This window comes from Pseudorca crassidens, chromosome 2 (assembly GCF_039906515.1).
Source record: "Pseudorca crassidens isolate mPseCra1 chromosome 2, mPseCra1.hap1, whole genome shotgun sequence".
In the NCBI taxonomy this organism is placed as follows: Eukaryota; Metazoa; Chordata; class Mammalia; order Artiodactyla; family Delphinidae; genus Pseudorca; species Pseudorca crassidens.
The window spans coordinates 78,184,026-78,201,014 of NC_090297.1; the positions used below are offsets into that span (position 1 = coordinate 78,184,026).

At 39.5% G+C, this 16,989-nt stretch overlaps 1 protein-coding gene across 1 annotated transcript; it reads left to right on the plus strand.

Annotated features, from left to right (window-relative positions):
- The first annotated feature begins 5,685 nt into the window (after positions 1 to 5,685).
- On the plus strand, positions 5,686 to 7,509 carry LOC137208963 (endogenous retrovirus group K member 8 Gag polyprotein-like). Its single transcript, XM_067709932.1, has one exon. It carries the CDS (start codon positions 5,686 to 5,688, stop codon positions 7,507 to 7,509), a length of 1,824 nt encoding a protein of 607 aa, XP_067566033.1.
- Positions 7,510 to 16,989: the final 9,480 nt, after the last annotated feature.

Sequence of the window (16,989 nt, forward strand, 5' to 3'; positions counted from 1 at the left end):
AAGTGGGGTCCAGCTGCTCTCCACTTGAAAGCCAATAAAGAGGCAAGGTTGGTGGAAAGGACAGTTTGCTTTATTTTGGAGGCCAGCAACTGGAGAGAGGTGGACTTGTGTCCAAAGGCCAACTCCCCCCACTGATAGTCAGTGGGAAAGAGCTTTTAAAGGGAAGTTTCAGGGATGTATAGGCAGGAGGAGGGGGCTACATGCAGAAGTAGCACAGTAAGCTCTGGCAGTCATCTTGAAATTGGTTGTGCAATGGGCTCAGCATCATCTCGATTGTTTTAAGTAGTGAATCTTCAGTTCCAGGATCGGTTTGTTCCCATTTCCCTGAGGCCGGTTGTCAGAATTGTGGCAGCTTATGTCATGGCTACAGTCTGGTCATCATGTAGTTAACTTCTTTCTCCTGGTGGGGGTCTCAGTACCTAGAAGACAGCTCACACGATATGGCTCAGAATATTATCTATAGCCCTTGAAGAGGGAACTAAAGGTCCTTGTCTTTGTTTAATGTCTAAACTAATATTATTTGGTCTTGTTTGACTGTTTTCTTTGCTTCTATATTTTCTCACTTCTCTGATTAAACTTATTCTTTGGATAAAGTTTTCCTACAGACAAAAGGCAGGCAGAGGACATGGGGGGGAAGGACCAGAGGCCCTGCTCCGTTTCATAATGATTAAGGTCAACAGAACACTAAAACAACCCAATCCAGGCAGGACTACTAATGGTCCAGACCCTTCAGAAATGATGGTTTGGGTCACCCCATATCATGTAAAGAACCATGACCAGCTGAGATGCTTGGTAAAGGCAAAGAGAATATGAAGTGGGTAGTAGCAAAAGGTAGTTATACATACCACATGACTAGTTACAGAAACACAGACTGTAATTGTCATGAGTATTTCCTCCTTATTTAGCTATAATATGTTTGCATGTATGTGTATATATACAAATTTTTGTTTTCTTTCCTCTCTCAGTCTTTCAAGTAACATAAGACTTACTGATTTTACATCATAGCTTTAAGCACTGTTAACTTTACATCACAGTATTTAAGTTATGGGATATCAAGGAGAAGAGTAAACATTACTCAAGAACTTTACCTCCTTTTCTGGGGAAGGGATTAGTGCGCTTTTGAATGTGTGTACTATAGCTGTATCATGTTATATGGAACTATGACCTTGTTATTGTCTTTATTTGGAGAATAACTATGATTTAAGGAACTGTGTATGGGTGCCAAATTGACAAAAGGTGAACTTATGATGGTTAATCTTATGTTTCAACTTGACTGGCTTTGGACTGCCCAGATTAAACAATATTTCTGAATGTGTCTAAGAGGGTGTTTCCAGATGTGATTAGCATTTGAATCAGTGGACTCAGCAGATTGTCCTCTCTAACATGGTGGGCAAAATCCAATCCACTGAAGACAGGAATAGAACAAAAAGTATTGGAAGGAGGAATTCATTCCTTTTTTTCCCCTGCTGCTTCACTGTTGAGCTAGAACATTTCATCTTCTCCTGCCCTTGGAATGGAATTTACACTAATGGCTTCCCTGGTTCTCAGGCCTTGGGACTCAAACTGAATTCACGACCAGCTTTCCTGGGTCTCCAGCATGCAGATGGCAGGTCATGGGACTTCTCAATTAATTACAAGAGCCAAATCCTTAATGTATGTGTGTGTGTGTGTGTGTGTGTGTGTGTGTGTGTACAGATAGATACATAGATAGATAGACATATTATCTTTTTATTTTTATATCTATCTATCTATCTATACACACACACACACACACACACACACACACCCCTACCTCTAGATAGGTAGGTAGGTAGATAGATAGATGGATAGATAGATAGATAGATAGATAGATAGATCCATCTCCTATTGGGTCTGCTTCTCTAGAGATCCTAACTAATACATCCCCTAAAGGGAAAATCAGATCAAAGAATGACTCCATTTTATTCCTGTGATATGACATTTAGGTGGTTCTCCAGGGCTGGCTGAGACCATACTGAGTCATTGTCTGATCTATTGTAGCATGAATTTTCAGTCATGGTGAAGGTGAACACTCAGTTTTTGGATTGGAATTTATGTGAGGTAGAGTTGGAAACAGCAGCTCTTATAAACCCTACTCTCAAATGCAGGCTATATAAAAATCATGCATTAAGTGTAGTAGATTCCATTAAAGGTGTACTGAAGGGGGCATCTCTTTTCCTAAGACTTCTTTTCTCATCACAGCTTTGATGGGTATACAAACCTTCTGCTCCACCAAAACTCATTCTCTTTCTACCTTGATGACTCCATTCTCTTTTCCTTACTCTGTCTGCTTTCCTCTACTCACTACCTTGCTTTTTGGAATAAACAGGTTTCTACTGGGACTTACATCCTTGTATTTGCTACCTCTGCTCCAACAGGCATGTCAATAAATTTTTACAGACATGAACATTTCCCCTTCCAGCAAGAATTTTGGTGTGAAATGTTCACTACTAAACATATGCTTTACTTTTTATAATATGTTATCCCAGTAGCTCTTCCACTGCTAGAGAGTAGGGGGCTGAATTAAAAATGTGGGGCATTGTAAATTGTGCACAGACACCTGTGCTCTGGAAACCATGTGAAAAAATGTCTTACAGGAGTCCAGAGGCATGCGGCTTAAAATGAATTATACATTTTGCGAGCTCTGAGCCTTTGGTGATGTTTCCAGACAAGCAGAAGCTGCATGTGAAATTTTTCTAGCCAGGGAAACACAGGGGGCCACAGTGGAAAAAGGAGGTTATCTAGTAACCATCTTCAAAGCCATCCTCAGGAACAGTGGCTTCATTGTCCTTTGAACAATTTTTATGCAGTCTGGTACAAGTTTAAATATTTTAAGAGTCATGTTCTTGTTTTGCTAGAACAGAAGAGCAGCTGATTTCCTAGAATTGAGCCTGTTATAAAAGTAACTGTTTGTTGCTTTCAGTTTCAATCTGAATTCCATCCCAGAACATGCTGTTTTGAGTAACCTTGAATTGACCTAAGGGATTATTTTCCTGGCTGGAAAACATTGAGTAGGAAAACATTTACAGTAGGTCATTTAACAACATAATATCTGGAAATGCCTGTAACTTTTGGGGGCTATGGAGGGAGTTCCAGCGCTTCCCTTTTATTGTTGCTTTTCAGGAGCAAGTGTGTGGCATTTAGATCTTTTAAATCTTTCTACAAACAGGCTGATCAATACAGGAAGCTGCAGAGGGAACAATTGATAGGGCTGATATCATGACTTACAATCATTATTTTTGATTGTTTTCAATTCATTCTCCACTCAGTAGGCAGTGATTTAAAAAAAAAAACAACACACAATGAATTCTGTTGTTTTTATGCCCAAAAGTTTTAAAAAGTTAAAATCTTCCAGTTGCAGTGCGTATAACATCCAGTCTCCTCTGTGACTTGCAAGAATCGACATAGTCTGGCTCCTGCCTACCTCCTCTCTAAACCCAAGCTATCTCTACTTTACCACATGGGCCTTCATTCAGGACCAAACACACCAAGCTGTTCCTCAGTGAAGCGTTTTGAACAAAGTCTCCTTCTACTTGGAACTCCATTCCCTCCTTCCTTTCCTGACTCAATTTTCTCCTAGTAAAAATTCATCTTACATGGAAGCATCCTAAATGTCCATCCACAGATGAATGCATAAAGAAGATGTGGTACATATATATTCCATGGAATACTACTCAGCCATAAAAAAGAATGAAATAATGCCATTTGCAGCAACACAGATGGACCTAGAGATTGTCATACTAAGTGAAGAAAGTCAGACAAAGACAAATATCATGTGATACCACTTATATGTGGAATCTAAAAAATGATACAATTAACTTATTCACAAAACAGAAACAGACTCACAGACATAGAAAACAAACTTATGGTTTTCAAAGGGGAAAGCGGGAAGGAAGGATAAATTAGGAGTTTGGGATTAGCAGATATAAATAACTGTATATGAAATAAACAACAAGATCCTATTGTATAGCACAGGGAACTATATTCAATATTTTGTAATAAACTCTTGATATAATGGAAAAGAATCTGAAAAAGAAAAAATATATATATATAATTGAATCACTTTGCTGTACACCAGAAACTAACACAACATTGTAAATCAACTATACTCCAATAAAAAAATTCATCTTAACTCTCATTTTCCCAGGGAGGCATTTCTGACCAACAAATCTACATTGGGTTACCCCTCTACACTTCTTCATGCATCCTGGACTAGTCCCTTACAATGCTTTTCAGAAGCTGAAATATTACACTTATTGATGTGACAATTTGTTGATGTCTTACTTGTGAACTAAAAAAATTTTATGAGCATGGGGACCATGGCTGTTTTACTAACCACAGTATTCCTCCTGTTTTCCCCAATGCCTTCCACAGTGTCCAGCACATGGTCAGTGGTTGATAACTATTTATTGAATAAATAAATGCAATCATGTTTAAAAGCACATGCCCTATGTCAGTCAGGTCTACATCTGAGTTTGGCTCACAGCATCCTGGGTGTTTGACCTGGTAGGACATAATGTGGGAAATCTACCTCAAGATGCTCAAACATGACTTCATGAATATGACCTCCTTTACTATTGTACTTGTTACCATCATTGTTGTCATCATCATCATTATCATCTTCTCATGTTCGATTTAGCTTCATGGCTCTATGACCGAAAAGAAACCCTTGTCTCTGTGAAGTACGTATGTTGTACAAGAGGCAGTAACCTTAGGGGTTTTACTTAGATTTGTCTTATAATTTTCATGATGGTGTTGGATTTTATTCTGATATAAGTTCTTTACTTAATATTATTCTGAGTAGAAATAAAAAGGAGAATTACAAGATGCTTCTGATTCTGGCAACATTTTTTTCTTTTTTTATTAATTTTTATTTTATATTGGAATATAGTTGGTCAACAGTGTTGTATTGGTTTCAGGTGTATGAGTGCTCTCTGAAGGGTCCAGGGTCGTAGTGGGTTCTGGTTGTCAGATGGGCTAATTCTGTGTATCTTGAGGTGCTCCACCCCAAACCTGACCACCAGAATTAGGTGACAGTGGCAGAGCTACCCAGCAAATATTCTTCCCAAAGTGTAGGAGAAATGAGCAAACCTGAAGAAAGAGATCAAGTCCTTATAACTGAGTAAAGCTGTAGCTAACTTTTACTAAGACTGTATGCCCAGTGTGGGACGCCGCCAGGAAGGAGCTGGATTCTTGGTCCAGAGGAAGGCGAAATTACATTGTTGCATCTTGCTTGCACTACCCGGGAGTGCCGCGTAAGGCGCCACGCGTGCATCCCGTGGATTGTAGGCGTAGCAATATATTGTCACATGTACTGACACACACCAATCCAGGGCTGTTGTGTGGACCTTCTGGCCAGTATAAAGCCTGCCATATTCTGCTGCGTAGGGTCTTCCTTCCATCTTTCTTCAACCAAGCTGTGCTCCAATAAAGTGTGATACGAGAAGAATCTTGCGTGTGGCGGCTCGTTATTCTGCTGGTCGGAAACGGCCCGCTGCAAGTGGTGCCGAAACCCGGGAACTTCGCGCCTTGCATGGAGGACCGATTCAGAACTCGACACACGGAGTGAACCGGTAATTTTGCTGGTACGTAGCTTTTGTGCCTTGCACTGTCTTGTTGTGTGTGTAATGGTGTAAATCTTTTAGTGAAAGTAAGTAAAAGTACATAATGGGGAATACTCATGTTAACCCCACGGCAAATTTTTATGAGCCGATACAGGCACTTTTACGGGATCGGGGGTTGATGTTATCTCACAAGACTCTTGGCCGTTTACTGAATGATATAGATCAAGCAGCGCCATGGTTTGGAGTTTCGGGTACTTTGACTATCCCTTCATGGGAGAAATTAGGAAAGGATTTGCACCGTTTTCATGAGGAGGGTAAGCTGTGCTGTGCGACTTTCCCTTTGTGGAATTTAGTTCGATCTTGTCTTAAGGAGGGAAAGTGTACAGACATAGTGAAACAAGCGACGCAAGTTTTGCGGTCATATCAAGATAGTGCTTCCGAAGCAGGCAGTCATAAGGCTACAGATGATAGGCCTACAAAAGAAGAATTAGTAGATAATAAGGTTAAGAAAAAGTTAAAATCTAAACAACCAGACGCCCAAGAGACTGGGCGAGAACCAATGTATCCGCTATTGTCTGGCTTGCAAGCCATGTATTTATCAGATGATGAGGAGCTAGATCCCGGCGATGCTGCGGATTTGGCAGAAGCTGCTGCAAAATATGAGGAGGAGCGTTATGGCCCTTTTGGGGCTTTGCCCCCTTCTCGACCTCAGGAATTTTTTGCCTCAAGGAGTGTTGTTCAACCTAGGCGTTCTGCGCCTTCCATTCCTTCCCCGCAATGTACTTTTATTCCCCGCGAGGCTTGGCTTCAAGTTTCTTCTTCTTTGTCCAATGCGTTTCCAGTATTTGAAGATCCGGCTACACGCCAGCGATATTATGATATGATAGATCATAAATTAATTAGAGATCTTGCAGAAGCTTCCAAACGAGATGGCATTTCTGCTAATTATACTATTATGCTTTTGCAGCGGCTTACGAGAAATGCCTTGACCCCTACTGATTGGCAAGATATTGCTCGTGCGTGTTTAACGATGGGGCAATATTTAGACTGGAAGTCTATTGTTTCTGATTTGGCTCACAGTCAAGCGAGGGAAAATGCTGCCAATGGGCAGCCTGCCTGGAATGTAGATATGTTATTAGGACAAGGACAGTGGATAAATAATCAGACTATGTTCCCTGTACAAGTTTATAATCAAATAAATGAGATTAATATGCGTGCATGGCGAGCCCTCCCAAATAAAGGGGAGGTGTCAGGGAATTTAACAAAAATAATACAGGGAGGCACAGAGCCATTTTCTGATTTTGTAGCCCGGATGATGGAAGCGGCGGGAAGAATTTTTGGTAATGTGGATGAGGCGATGCCTCTAGTGAAACAACTTGTTTATGAACAATGTACAAAAGAATGCCGCCGAGCCATTACACCTTTTAAAGGAAAGGACATTGAAGTGTGGATGAAAGCTTGTAGGGAGATTGGAGGCCCTTTGTCTAATGCAGGGCTTGCCGCTGCGGTAATGACAGCTGCTAAAGGTATGCAAGATCCTGTGCGATCTGGGAATTGTTTCCATTGTGGAAAACCAGGACATTTAAAGAAACAATGTAGAATGTTAGGAGCTAAACCTAAGACGTCCCAGTCGGCACGCCCTCCTCGGACATGTCCAAGATGCAAGAAAGGGAAGCATTGGGCTAATGAATGCAAATCTGTGAAGGATATTAATGGCCAGCCTTTACTACCCCTAACTCAATCCAAGAGCTTTCAACCAACCTTTGGAAATGCCCAGTCAAAAAACGGGTTAATGGGCCCACGGTCTCAGGGCCCGAAAATTTTTGGGGCCCACGAGAATGTGAACTTGCAGCCACCCAAGCCCCGCGGCGAGCCACGGCAGGCTCCGCAGGGCTGGACCTCCGTGCCACCTCCCGAATGGTATTGACAACCAATATGGGCATTCAGCCTATAGATTCAGATATGCATGGACCATTACCCAAGGGCACGGTAGGATTAGTGTTGGGCCGTTCTTCCTGTACCTTGAAAGGTTTGATAGTTTCCCCAGGGGTAATTGATTCTGATTATACAGGTAATATAAAGGTGTTATGTCAATCACCTAGGGGAATAATAGTTATTGCCCCTGGTGATCGTATTGCACAACTTTTAATTTTACCCTCTTGCCATGATAAATATCCCTCTTTGCCCGCTGAACGGGGCTCTCATGGATTTGGGTCATCAGGCATTGATTCAGCTTTTCTTTCTTTGTCTCTTGATGATCGGCCAATGATAACTTTATGGATTGAGGGCCGTAGATTTGTAGGCCTTATAGATACTGGAGCTGATCGTAGTATTATTACCCAACAAGATTGGCCAAAAGCATGGCCCCTTCAACAGTCTTCACAAACTCTGCAAGGTTTGGGATATGCTAAAACACCTAATCTTAGTTTAAAATTGTTGACTTGGAAATTTGAAAAGCATAGTGGTTGTTTTCAGCCTTTTGTAGTAGATGGGTTGCCTTTTAATTTGTGGGGCCGAGATGTTCAATCTCAAATGAAGTTGGCATTGACCAATGATTATTCTGAAGCAGCCCAGAGAATAATGCTGAAGCAAGGTTATGTTCCCGACAGAGGCCTAGGCCAGCGGTTACAAGGCATACAATCCCCTTTGGAATTGATTCAAAAAAGAGATCGGGCAGGCTTGGGTTTTTCTTAGGGGCCACTGAGTCTATGATTCCTATTACTTGGATGACTTTTGACCCTATTTGGGTTCCTCAGTGGCCTTTATCCCGAGAAAAGTTATTGGCAGCCACACAATTGGTTACAGAACAGATACATTTGGGACATTTAGAAGAGTCTACTTCACCTTGGAATACCCCTATTTTTGTAATTAAGAAAAAATCTGGTAAATGGCGATTGCTACATGATTTGCGCGCCATCAATCAGCAGATGCAAATAATGGGACCTATTCAGCGTGGTTTACCGGTTTTGTCCACTCTTCCTAGGGATTGGCCGATTATAGTAGTAGATATTAAAGATTGTTTCTTTTCTATCCCTTTACATAAAAATGATAGGGAGCGTTTTGCTTTTACTTTGCCAACGGTGAATCATGAATACCCGGATAAGCGGTACCAGTGGATTGTGTTACCTCAAGGAATGGCAAATAGCCCTACTATGTGTCAGTTATATGTGGATACCGCTTTACAGCCCCTTCGAAAATTGTGTCCATCTTTACGTATCATTCATTATATGGATGATATATTGCTAGCTGCTCCTATTATGGAAGACTTGGAATATGCTTTGACTGTGCTAGTGCAATGCTTGCAAGAGAAAGGATTATATCTTGCTCCTGAGAAAATTCAGAGGGGTGACGTAACACAGTTTTTGGGAGCGCGGATTACTAATCATACAATTTTGCCACAGAAATTGATAATCAGGACTGAGCATTTACGAACTTTGAATGATTTTCAAAAGTTATTAGGTGATATAAACTGGTTACGTCCTTATTTAAAATTAACCCGTCATGATTTGATGCCTTTATTTCGTATTTTAGAAGGAGATTCCGATCTTTTTTCTCCCCGAAGTTTAACACCAGAAGCTATTACGGCCTTATCCAAAGTGGAAAAAGCAATGAGTGCTGCACAATTGATTAGATTTGATTCATCCCTTCCCCTTTGGTTATGTGTTTTGCCAACTTTTGGATTTCCTACTGCTGTATTATGGCAGGATGGACCTTTATTGTGGATCCATACTAAATCTCTTGGATTACGAACATTAACCTATTATCCTTCCATGGTTGCTGAAGTAGCTATTTTAGGCATTAAACAGTGCTTGAGTTGCTTTGCAGTGATGCCTGATAAATTAATTATACCTTATACTAAAGAGCAAATGGAAGTTTTGATAGCTACTGTGACTGAGTGGTCTGTTCTTGCGTGTATATTTCCTAATGTTTTTGATAATCATTTGCCTAAAAGTGAATTATTGAAATTTGTAATAAATCATCCCATATTGTTTCCTAGGATAACTGCTTCAGCTCCTTTAAAGGATGCATTGACAATTTATACTGATGGTTCTAAGTCGGGGAAAGGTGCTTATATGGTAGAGGGTAATGACCCCGTAATTTTAAATTTTTGTCTTAATACCCCTCAATTGGTTGAGTGTGAAGTAGTATTAACGGTATTTAATAGATTTCCTCAGCCTTTTAATTTGGTTTCGGATTCATTATATGTGGTGAATGCTGTTAAAAATTTAGAATTAGTTTCTTTTATTAAACCCTCGAGCATTATAGCTCCTTTATTAGTACAGTTACGTGCTTGTATCTTACAGCGCGTAAATCCCTTTTATATTACTCATATACGTGCACATAGTTTATTGCCTGGACCAATGGCGTCCGCTAATGCACAAGTAGATTTGGCAACTCGTGCTTTTCCCATTTTAGATCCCCTTTTGCAGGCCCAAGAATTTCATGCTTTATATCATGTTTCTTCTGTGGTACTTCGGAAAAAGTTTTTTATTTCCCGTGCCGCTGCTCGAAAGATTGTAAAGCAATGCCCTGTCTGCGTAACCTTTACATCTGCTTCTCCTGTTGGAGTTAATCCTCGTGGGTTGCTTCCGAATAGTTTGTGGCAAATGGATGTAACTCATTTTTCCTCTTTTGGGAAGTTACAGTATATTCATGTTTCTATTGACACTTGCTCTGGCGTCCTTCATGCCACTCCGTTGGCTGGAGAACGAGTACAGCATGTAATTACTCACTGTCTGGAGGCCTGGGCTGCATGGGGCAAACCATTACAATTAAAAACAGATAATGGCCCTGCATATACTGCAAAATCATTTGCGCAATTTTGTCAGCGTATGGGTGTTTCCCATGTTACGGGCATACCCTATAATCCTCAGGGACAAGGTATTATTGAGCGTGCTCATAGAAATCTTACAACTGTTTTACTTAAACAAACAGGGGGAATTGCTGAAGGCTGTACTCCAAAACAAAGAATTTCGCTTGCCCTATATACAATAAATTTTTTACAAGAGGGTATTGCATCTAGTACTGCGGCTGATCGCCATTCGGTGCGGGAGTTGCAGGATTATGGGAAAGTTATGTGGAAAGATGTTTTAACCAACACCTGGAGAGGCCCGGATGTTGTTCTTACACGATCTAGGGGGTCCTTATGTGTTTCCCCGCAGGGTCAAGAACCAGTTTGGGTGCCGGTACGTTGCACTAGAACGGTTGAAGAGTGATGGCCTTTCTACGTCAGTTACTTCTACTATGCTGCCTGTGGGGAGCAATGCAGACAATGGAAGACACCTTTTGGGGAATAAGTAGAACCTGGCCGGTACCCATGCCAGTCCATGCTAAGAGTCGAGTACTCCCAATTTTATATGCTAGTGATTGCTCTATGTATACTCCTTGTATAGATCCACAGAATATGGATTGGATATCATATAATGGCAGTTCTGTTAGAATTAATAAAACCCTTTGTTTTAGTTGGGATTTGAATGTAAACTGTATAGGCTTGTTATGGAAAAGACTTGTTGCCTGGGATAATCCATTGAAACATAATCAAATGCCGTTTAATATGCTGTCTGAAGCCCTATCCAAAATATCCTTAGGTGCTCAATCTGGCTCAGGTGATGGAGCAAATGGCTTAGAGTTAATGAATGTGACTACTTTATTATTTTATCATGATGGAGTGATTCCTGTAAGGAATAAAAAAGTTAATTACACCAGGGGAAATAATACGTTAAATTTTTTATCCTGTGTTCCAAATGTTAGGTACCCTCCGGTATTCACATCCTGTGCTGGTAAGGATTTTGCATCGTTGCAAGTTGCCCATGGTTTTCGATTATCATTTAATATAAAGTCTTTTGCGGGCAGGAAAAATTGTAATGCTTCTAATGTTACCTGGTATTATGAAGGGTGGCCGTTTTATTCTTGGGTTGTGACTAATGATGCTGGCGCTAGCATGGATCTTTCTGCGTTGGCCATGATTTATTCTAGTAATGGCACCTTGTATAATGTGAGCGGGGAGGTTAAATTAGCTAATAAAAGTCAAATATATAAATTGAAATTACGTAATATACTAAATTCTTTGTATAATTATTCCAAGCCTGCAGCTGTGATATGCGTACAACCCCCTTTTATGTTTTTATTGTCTAATGATACAGAAGGATGTAATAAGGGCGTTTCTTGCTGGATTTCACAATGTTGGAATGGAACAATCGTGCAGACTGCTGTAGTACTACGTATACCTACATTTGTTCCCATTCCAGTTAAGGCAGATCCCGCTACTTTTCCATTAATTAATCTGGTGAGGCAGCGGCGGGATTTTGGGATTACTACTGCACTTATAATTGCCTTAACTGCTTCTGTGACGGCGGCTGCCACTGCTGCTGCAGCAATGGTGAATCAGGTACAATCAGCTGCTGTAATTAATGGTATAGTAAAGCAAACGTCGCTAGCATTAGAAAATCAGAATCGCTTTAATACACATTTACATGCTGGCATTTTATCTTTAAATCAACGGATGGATTTGCTGGAGGATGCTTTTGAAGAGTTGTATGATATGCTTCAGCTTGGTTGTGTTGCTAAATTTAATCATCTTTGTGTTACTCCCTATAAAATTATAGGACGTTTGAACCAAAGTAAATTGATTGGGGAATATTTAAAAGGAAATTGGTCTGAAGAAGCAGAAAGACTGCTGTTTGAACAACGATTACAGATTATTCATCTTAATACTACCGAGTTACACCCTATTTCTTTTGGGAATTTTGCTTCATGGCTATCCTCTACTTTTCTTTTCTTTAAAGAATGGGTAGGCATGGGGGCTTTTGGCATCCTTTGTGCAGTGGGGATCGCACTATGCCTGTGGTTGGTGTGTCGTCTGAAACGTAAGTCACACACACAGAAGATTATGTTGATGCAAGCCTTGGTGGCCATTGAAAACGGCCAGCCTGCCAGTGCCTGGATCTCCCTGCTAAACAAGTCCTAGTGGTTGCCCCTGCACAGGATGGCCATGAGCCATTGCACTCCTAGTGGGAACCTCTGCCTGAAATCAGCCCTTGCACCCCGCGCTGTAAGCAGCATTGCACTATGGGAGGGTGATTTCTGCCGCCCATGACAATAGCCCTTGAACAGCCATGTCCCCTTGGGGGCAAGACTTGTACGGGCGACCGTTATGTGGTCTAAGGACATAAAGAAAAAGGGGGAGATGTGGGACGCCGCCAGGAAGGAGCTGGATTCTTGGTCCAGAGGAAGGCGAAATTACATTGTTGCATCTTGCTTGCACTACCCGGGAGTGCCGCGTAAGGCGCCACGCGTGCATCCCGTGGATTGTAGGCGTAGCAATATATTGTCACATGTACTGACACACACCAATCCAGGGCTGTTGTGTGGACCTTCTGGCCAGTATAAAGCCTGCCATATTCTGCTGCGTAGGGTCTTCCTTCCATCTTTCTTCAACCAAGCTGTGCTCCAATAAAGTGTGATACGAGAAGAATCTTGCGTGTGGCGGCTCGTTATTCTGCTGGTCGGAAACGGCCCGCTGCAGCCCAGTATATTTCACCAAAGTTTGACAGAATCAGCATCCTTGATGCCTTTTTTCTTTCTCTTTTCCTTCTTCTGTCTTGTTCTCTTCCTCTTCTCTCCTTTTCATCCATTTTGCTCCTCCCACTTCCTGGAATATTATACACAGCCTGTTGAATCAGAGATATCTACTTACAACAAAGTTCATTCCACACATTATTTTGTTAGCTGCCATGGATACACCATATCCAAATAAATATAAACTGTCTGCCACTATGAAGAGGTAGAATCATTAAATATACACACATTATTTCAGACTAGTAATGCTTCTGAAAGGTTATTTTTCTTTTAGGAAACGTGTTTATTTCAAGATGACTCAACGTAGACTCAGGAAAACTGTTTGGAACCATCGACTTAAGTTGAACTTAAGTTCCCTATGACCTGGCCATTTCTCTCCTAAGTACACATCCAACAGAAATGTAGTTACATGTGCATAAAAAATAGGGACAGAATGATCTAAGCAGCAGTATATATAAAAGCTCTGAAGTGAATGTAACCCAAATGTCCATCCACAGTAAAATAGCTAAATAATCTGTGATGTATTTGTACAATGGAATGTCTTATAGTAAAGAAAATAGTGAAATTATAGTTAAACCCAACAACACGGATTAACCTCACAGTTATAATATTGAGGAAAGCAAACTGGACACAATAGAATACATGTTGTTGAATTCCAGTTACGTAAAGCTCACAAAGAGGCAAACTTAGCTTCTGATGAGAAAAGTAAGGAGAGTAGGCATCTTTGAGCAGGATGGAGGGTTTATTCAGTGAAAGGGGCATAAGAAAGTTTCTGGGGTATTGAGACTGCTCCCTTTTTTATTTTTTTTGCCTAGGTAACAATTACAGGAATGGGTTCATTTTGTGTGTTTCACGTACTGAACACTTTTGAGCTGAGCACTTTTCTGTTTCTATGTTATGCTTTCATTTAAAGCTTTAAAACTTACTGCAAATGTTCTTCTACTAATGAAAGGGCCACTTAGGACATTTACTTATAAATGCTGTACCGCAAAACAAAGTTAAAACAACAACAATAACAACCGCAGCAAAAAAAAAACCCACAGAAAATAAAACTCTTGCTTCTTTTATGTCACAGTTAGTAAATAGAATTTGGACCCTTTTTGTGGAAAATCTGGACAATTTAAAACCTGATCTAAAATTCAGATTCTTATCCAAGCTATCAGGAATATAGGCTCAGATGAGGAAATGACCAGTAAGTCAACAGATTTGTGGCTATATGCAGTGTTTATCTGAGAGAAATTGGGGAAGAACTCAACAATTTACCTGTCTCTCCTCTTGCCTTCTCTAACTTCTTCTGTCTAATTAATATTTTGCAAATGATAAGGTTTAAAGTTTATCCTCACCTTCTGTGGGTGTGAAATTTCTGAGTCAACTTCAGGACAAAATTTGATACTCCGTTTTCTATTAATATAACTGAGAATGAAAGTGAAAGTGGAGCAGGGCTACATTGAAATCTGACTAATGCTCGGAAGTCACATGTTTTTCTTCTGACCAATGAAGTCTTCGTTTGCGACAGAGAACAAAAAAACATTTCAGAGATGATAGAAAGGTTATGTGAACTTTGTGATCTGAATTTCCTGTCTACCGATCTAACCCCTTCCCAGATAACCCAAAGTGATTTATTGCATGCAGATAAACTTGGAAATATTGATAAGAATCATTTAATTTGTGGTATGTACAATATGGATCTAATTAAAAGAAACATAAATCAGTAAGGCGAGGATAAAATCCTAGAAGAATAAGCACACTAAAATTAACAGCATTTCTAGGTCATTGCAAGGATTGAAGGGTATTTTTATATTTTTGTGTGTTTTGCAAATTTATTTCCAATGAATGTGAATTATCAATATTTTTCGTTATAAAAGTACACATATATGATGATATTTTCCAATTTGAAAAAGAAAACTATTTCAAGTAATATTTTCTGAGTATTTTCTATGTAGCAGGTATTGCAATTCAACTAGTAATTTATTGGCTAAAGTATTTAAAATGCACTAACTACATCCAAAACTCTATCAGACATTAGAGCCCAACTGGCCATATTTATGTTGTTTATACTAAGAGAGGTCATAGGAAATGCTGCTTGGACTGAAATATTGTCCTGGTCCCCATGGTTTGGACAGAACCTGGGCATTTGATGTAGTTGCGTAGACCAAAAAAGGTATTTTATCCTGGTGAGCAAATAAGAAGGCAAAGCTTCATGATGACAGCAGATTAGCAGTGGGACAAATTATTATTTTATCCATGTGATGATTTAAATTATACAGTTTATGCATCTTTTTTTCACTTTACATTGAATCCTGCAGATTTTCTCACATTACTTAAAATAGTATTTCCCTCTTTATTTTAGTGACTGTATTCCTTTATGCATATGTCCCATGACTTACATTTCTAGTACCTGACAGGTGGATTTTGGAGTTGTTTCAATCTTTTGCTCTCACAACAATGCTGCAACAAATATCCTGGGACATAAGTCATTTTCCACCACAGCAAGTATGTCTGTAAGATAGATTCCTAATGTGGACTTGCTGGGTCATAGGTTTTCATGCATTCAGAATTTTGATAAATAATTTTACCATCTGTACTGTAACTAGCAAATACGAGAGATTCCCCTCTCCCCAAACGCTTTGCCAACCAAGTGTCACAACAAATGTGTTATTTCTTGATAATTTTAGAAGTGGAAACATGTAACTCATAGTTTTGATTTGCACATCTGCTTGCTATCAGTAAATAACATCCGTATTTTCTTCTACGATTTTTGCTGATTCTTTTTGTGAAGCCATTGCTCTTTTTCTCACTGATATATGCAAGGCTCCTAATGGTATGAAGAAATTACCTCCTTGTCTGATATAAGTTGCAAATGTTTTCTTCATCTTGCCCTTTGTCTAACTTTTTAGTTCGGTTTTTCATGTTTCAACTTGATCCATCTGAAACTTATTTTGGTAAAAGGAATAAGGGAGTCTCCAATTTTGTATTTTTTTCATATGGCTACCTCTCACCAAAGAGGGTATAAAGGGAACATATCTCAACATAATAAAAGCCATTTATGACAAACATACAGTCGATATAACACTGAATGGTGAAAAGCTGAAAGCCTTCCTGCTGAATCCTGGAACAAGACAAGGATGCCCACTCTCACCACTTTTATTCAACATAGAATTAGAAGTCTTAGGCACAGCAATCAGAAAAGAGAAAGAAAAACAAACTGGAAGGGAAGAGGTAAAATTGGCACTATATGCAGATGACATGATACTCTATATAGAAAACCCTAAAGATGCCACACAAAAACTATTAGAACTAATAAATAAATTTAGCAACATAGCAGAATACAAGATTAATATACATAAATCTATTGAATTTCTTTAACTAACAATGAAATATCTAAAAGAGAAATAAAAAAACAATCCCATTTAAAATTGGGTCAAAAAAAATATGTAATTATAAACCTAACCAACGGGGTCAAAGACCTATAAGCTGAGAACAATAAAATATTGATAAAGGAAACTGAAGATGATTCAAAGAAATAAAAGAAATAATACAAGTGAGCTTATTTACAAAACAGAAAACAAAGGGGAAAGAGGGGCAGGAGGGCTTAATTAAGAGTATGGGATTAACAGATACACACCACTATATGTAAAATAGATAACAAGGATTTACCATATAGCACAGGGAATAAATTCGATATTATGTAATAGCCTACAATGAAAAAGGATCTGAAATATATATATATCTGAATCACTTTGGTGTATGCTGTACGCCTGAAACTAACAAAATATTGTAAATCAAATGTACTTCAACAAAAAAGAGAAAAATGGTATTACTTTTACTG

What these genes read in the sequence shown, in the direction of transcription:
- LOC137208963 (XM_067709932.1), top strand. Translation starts at nt 5,686, where the DNA reads ATGGGGAATACTCATGTTAACCCCACGGCAAATTTTTATGAGCCGATA.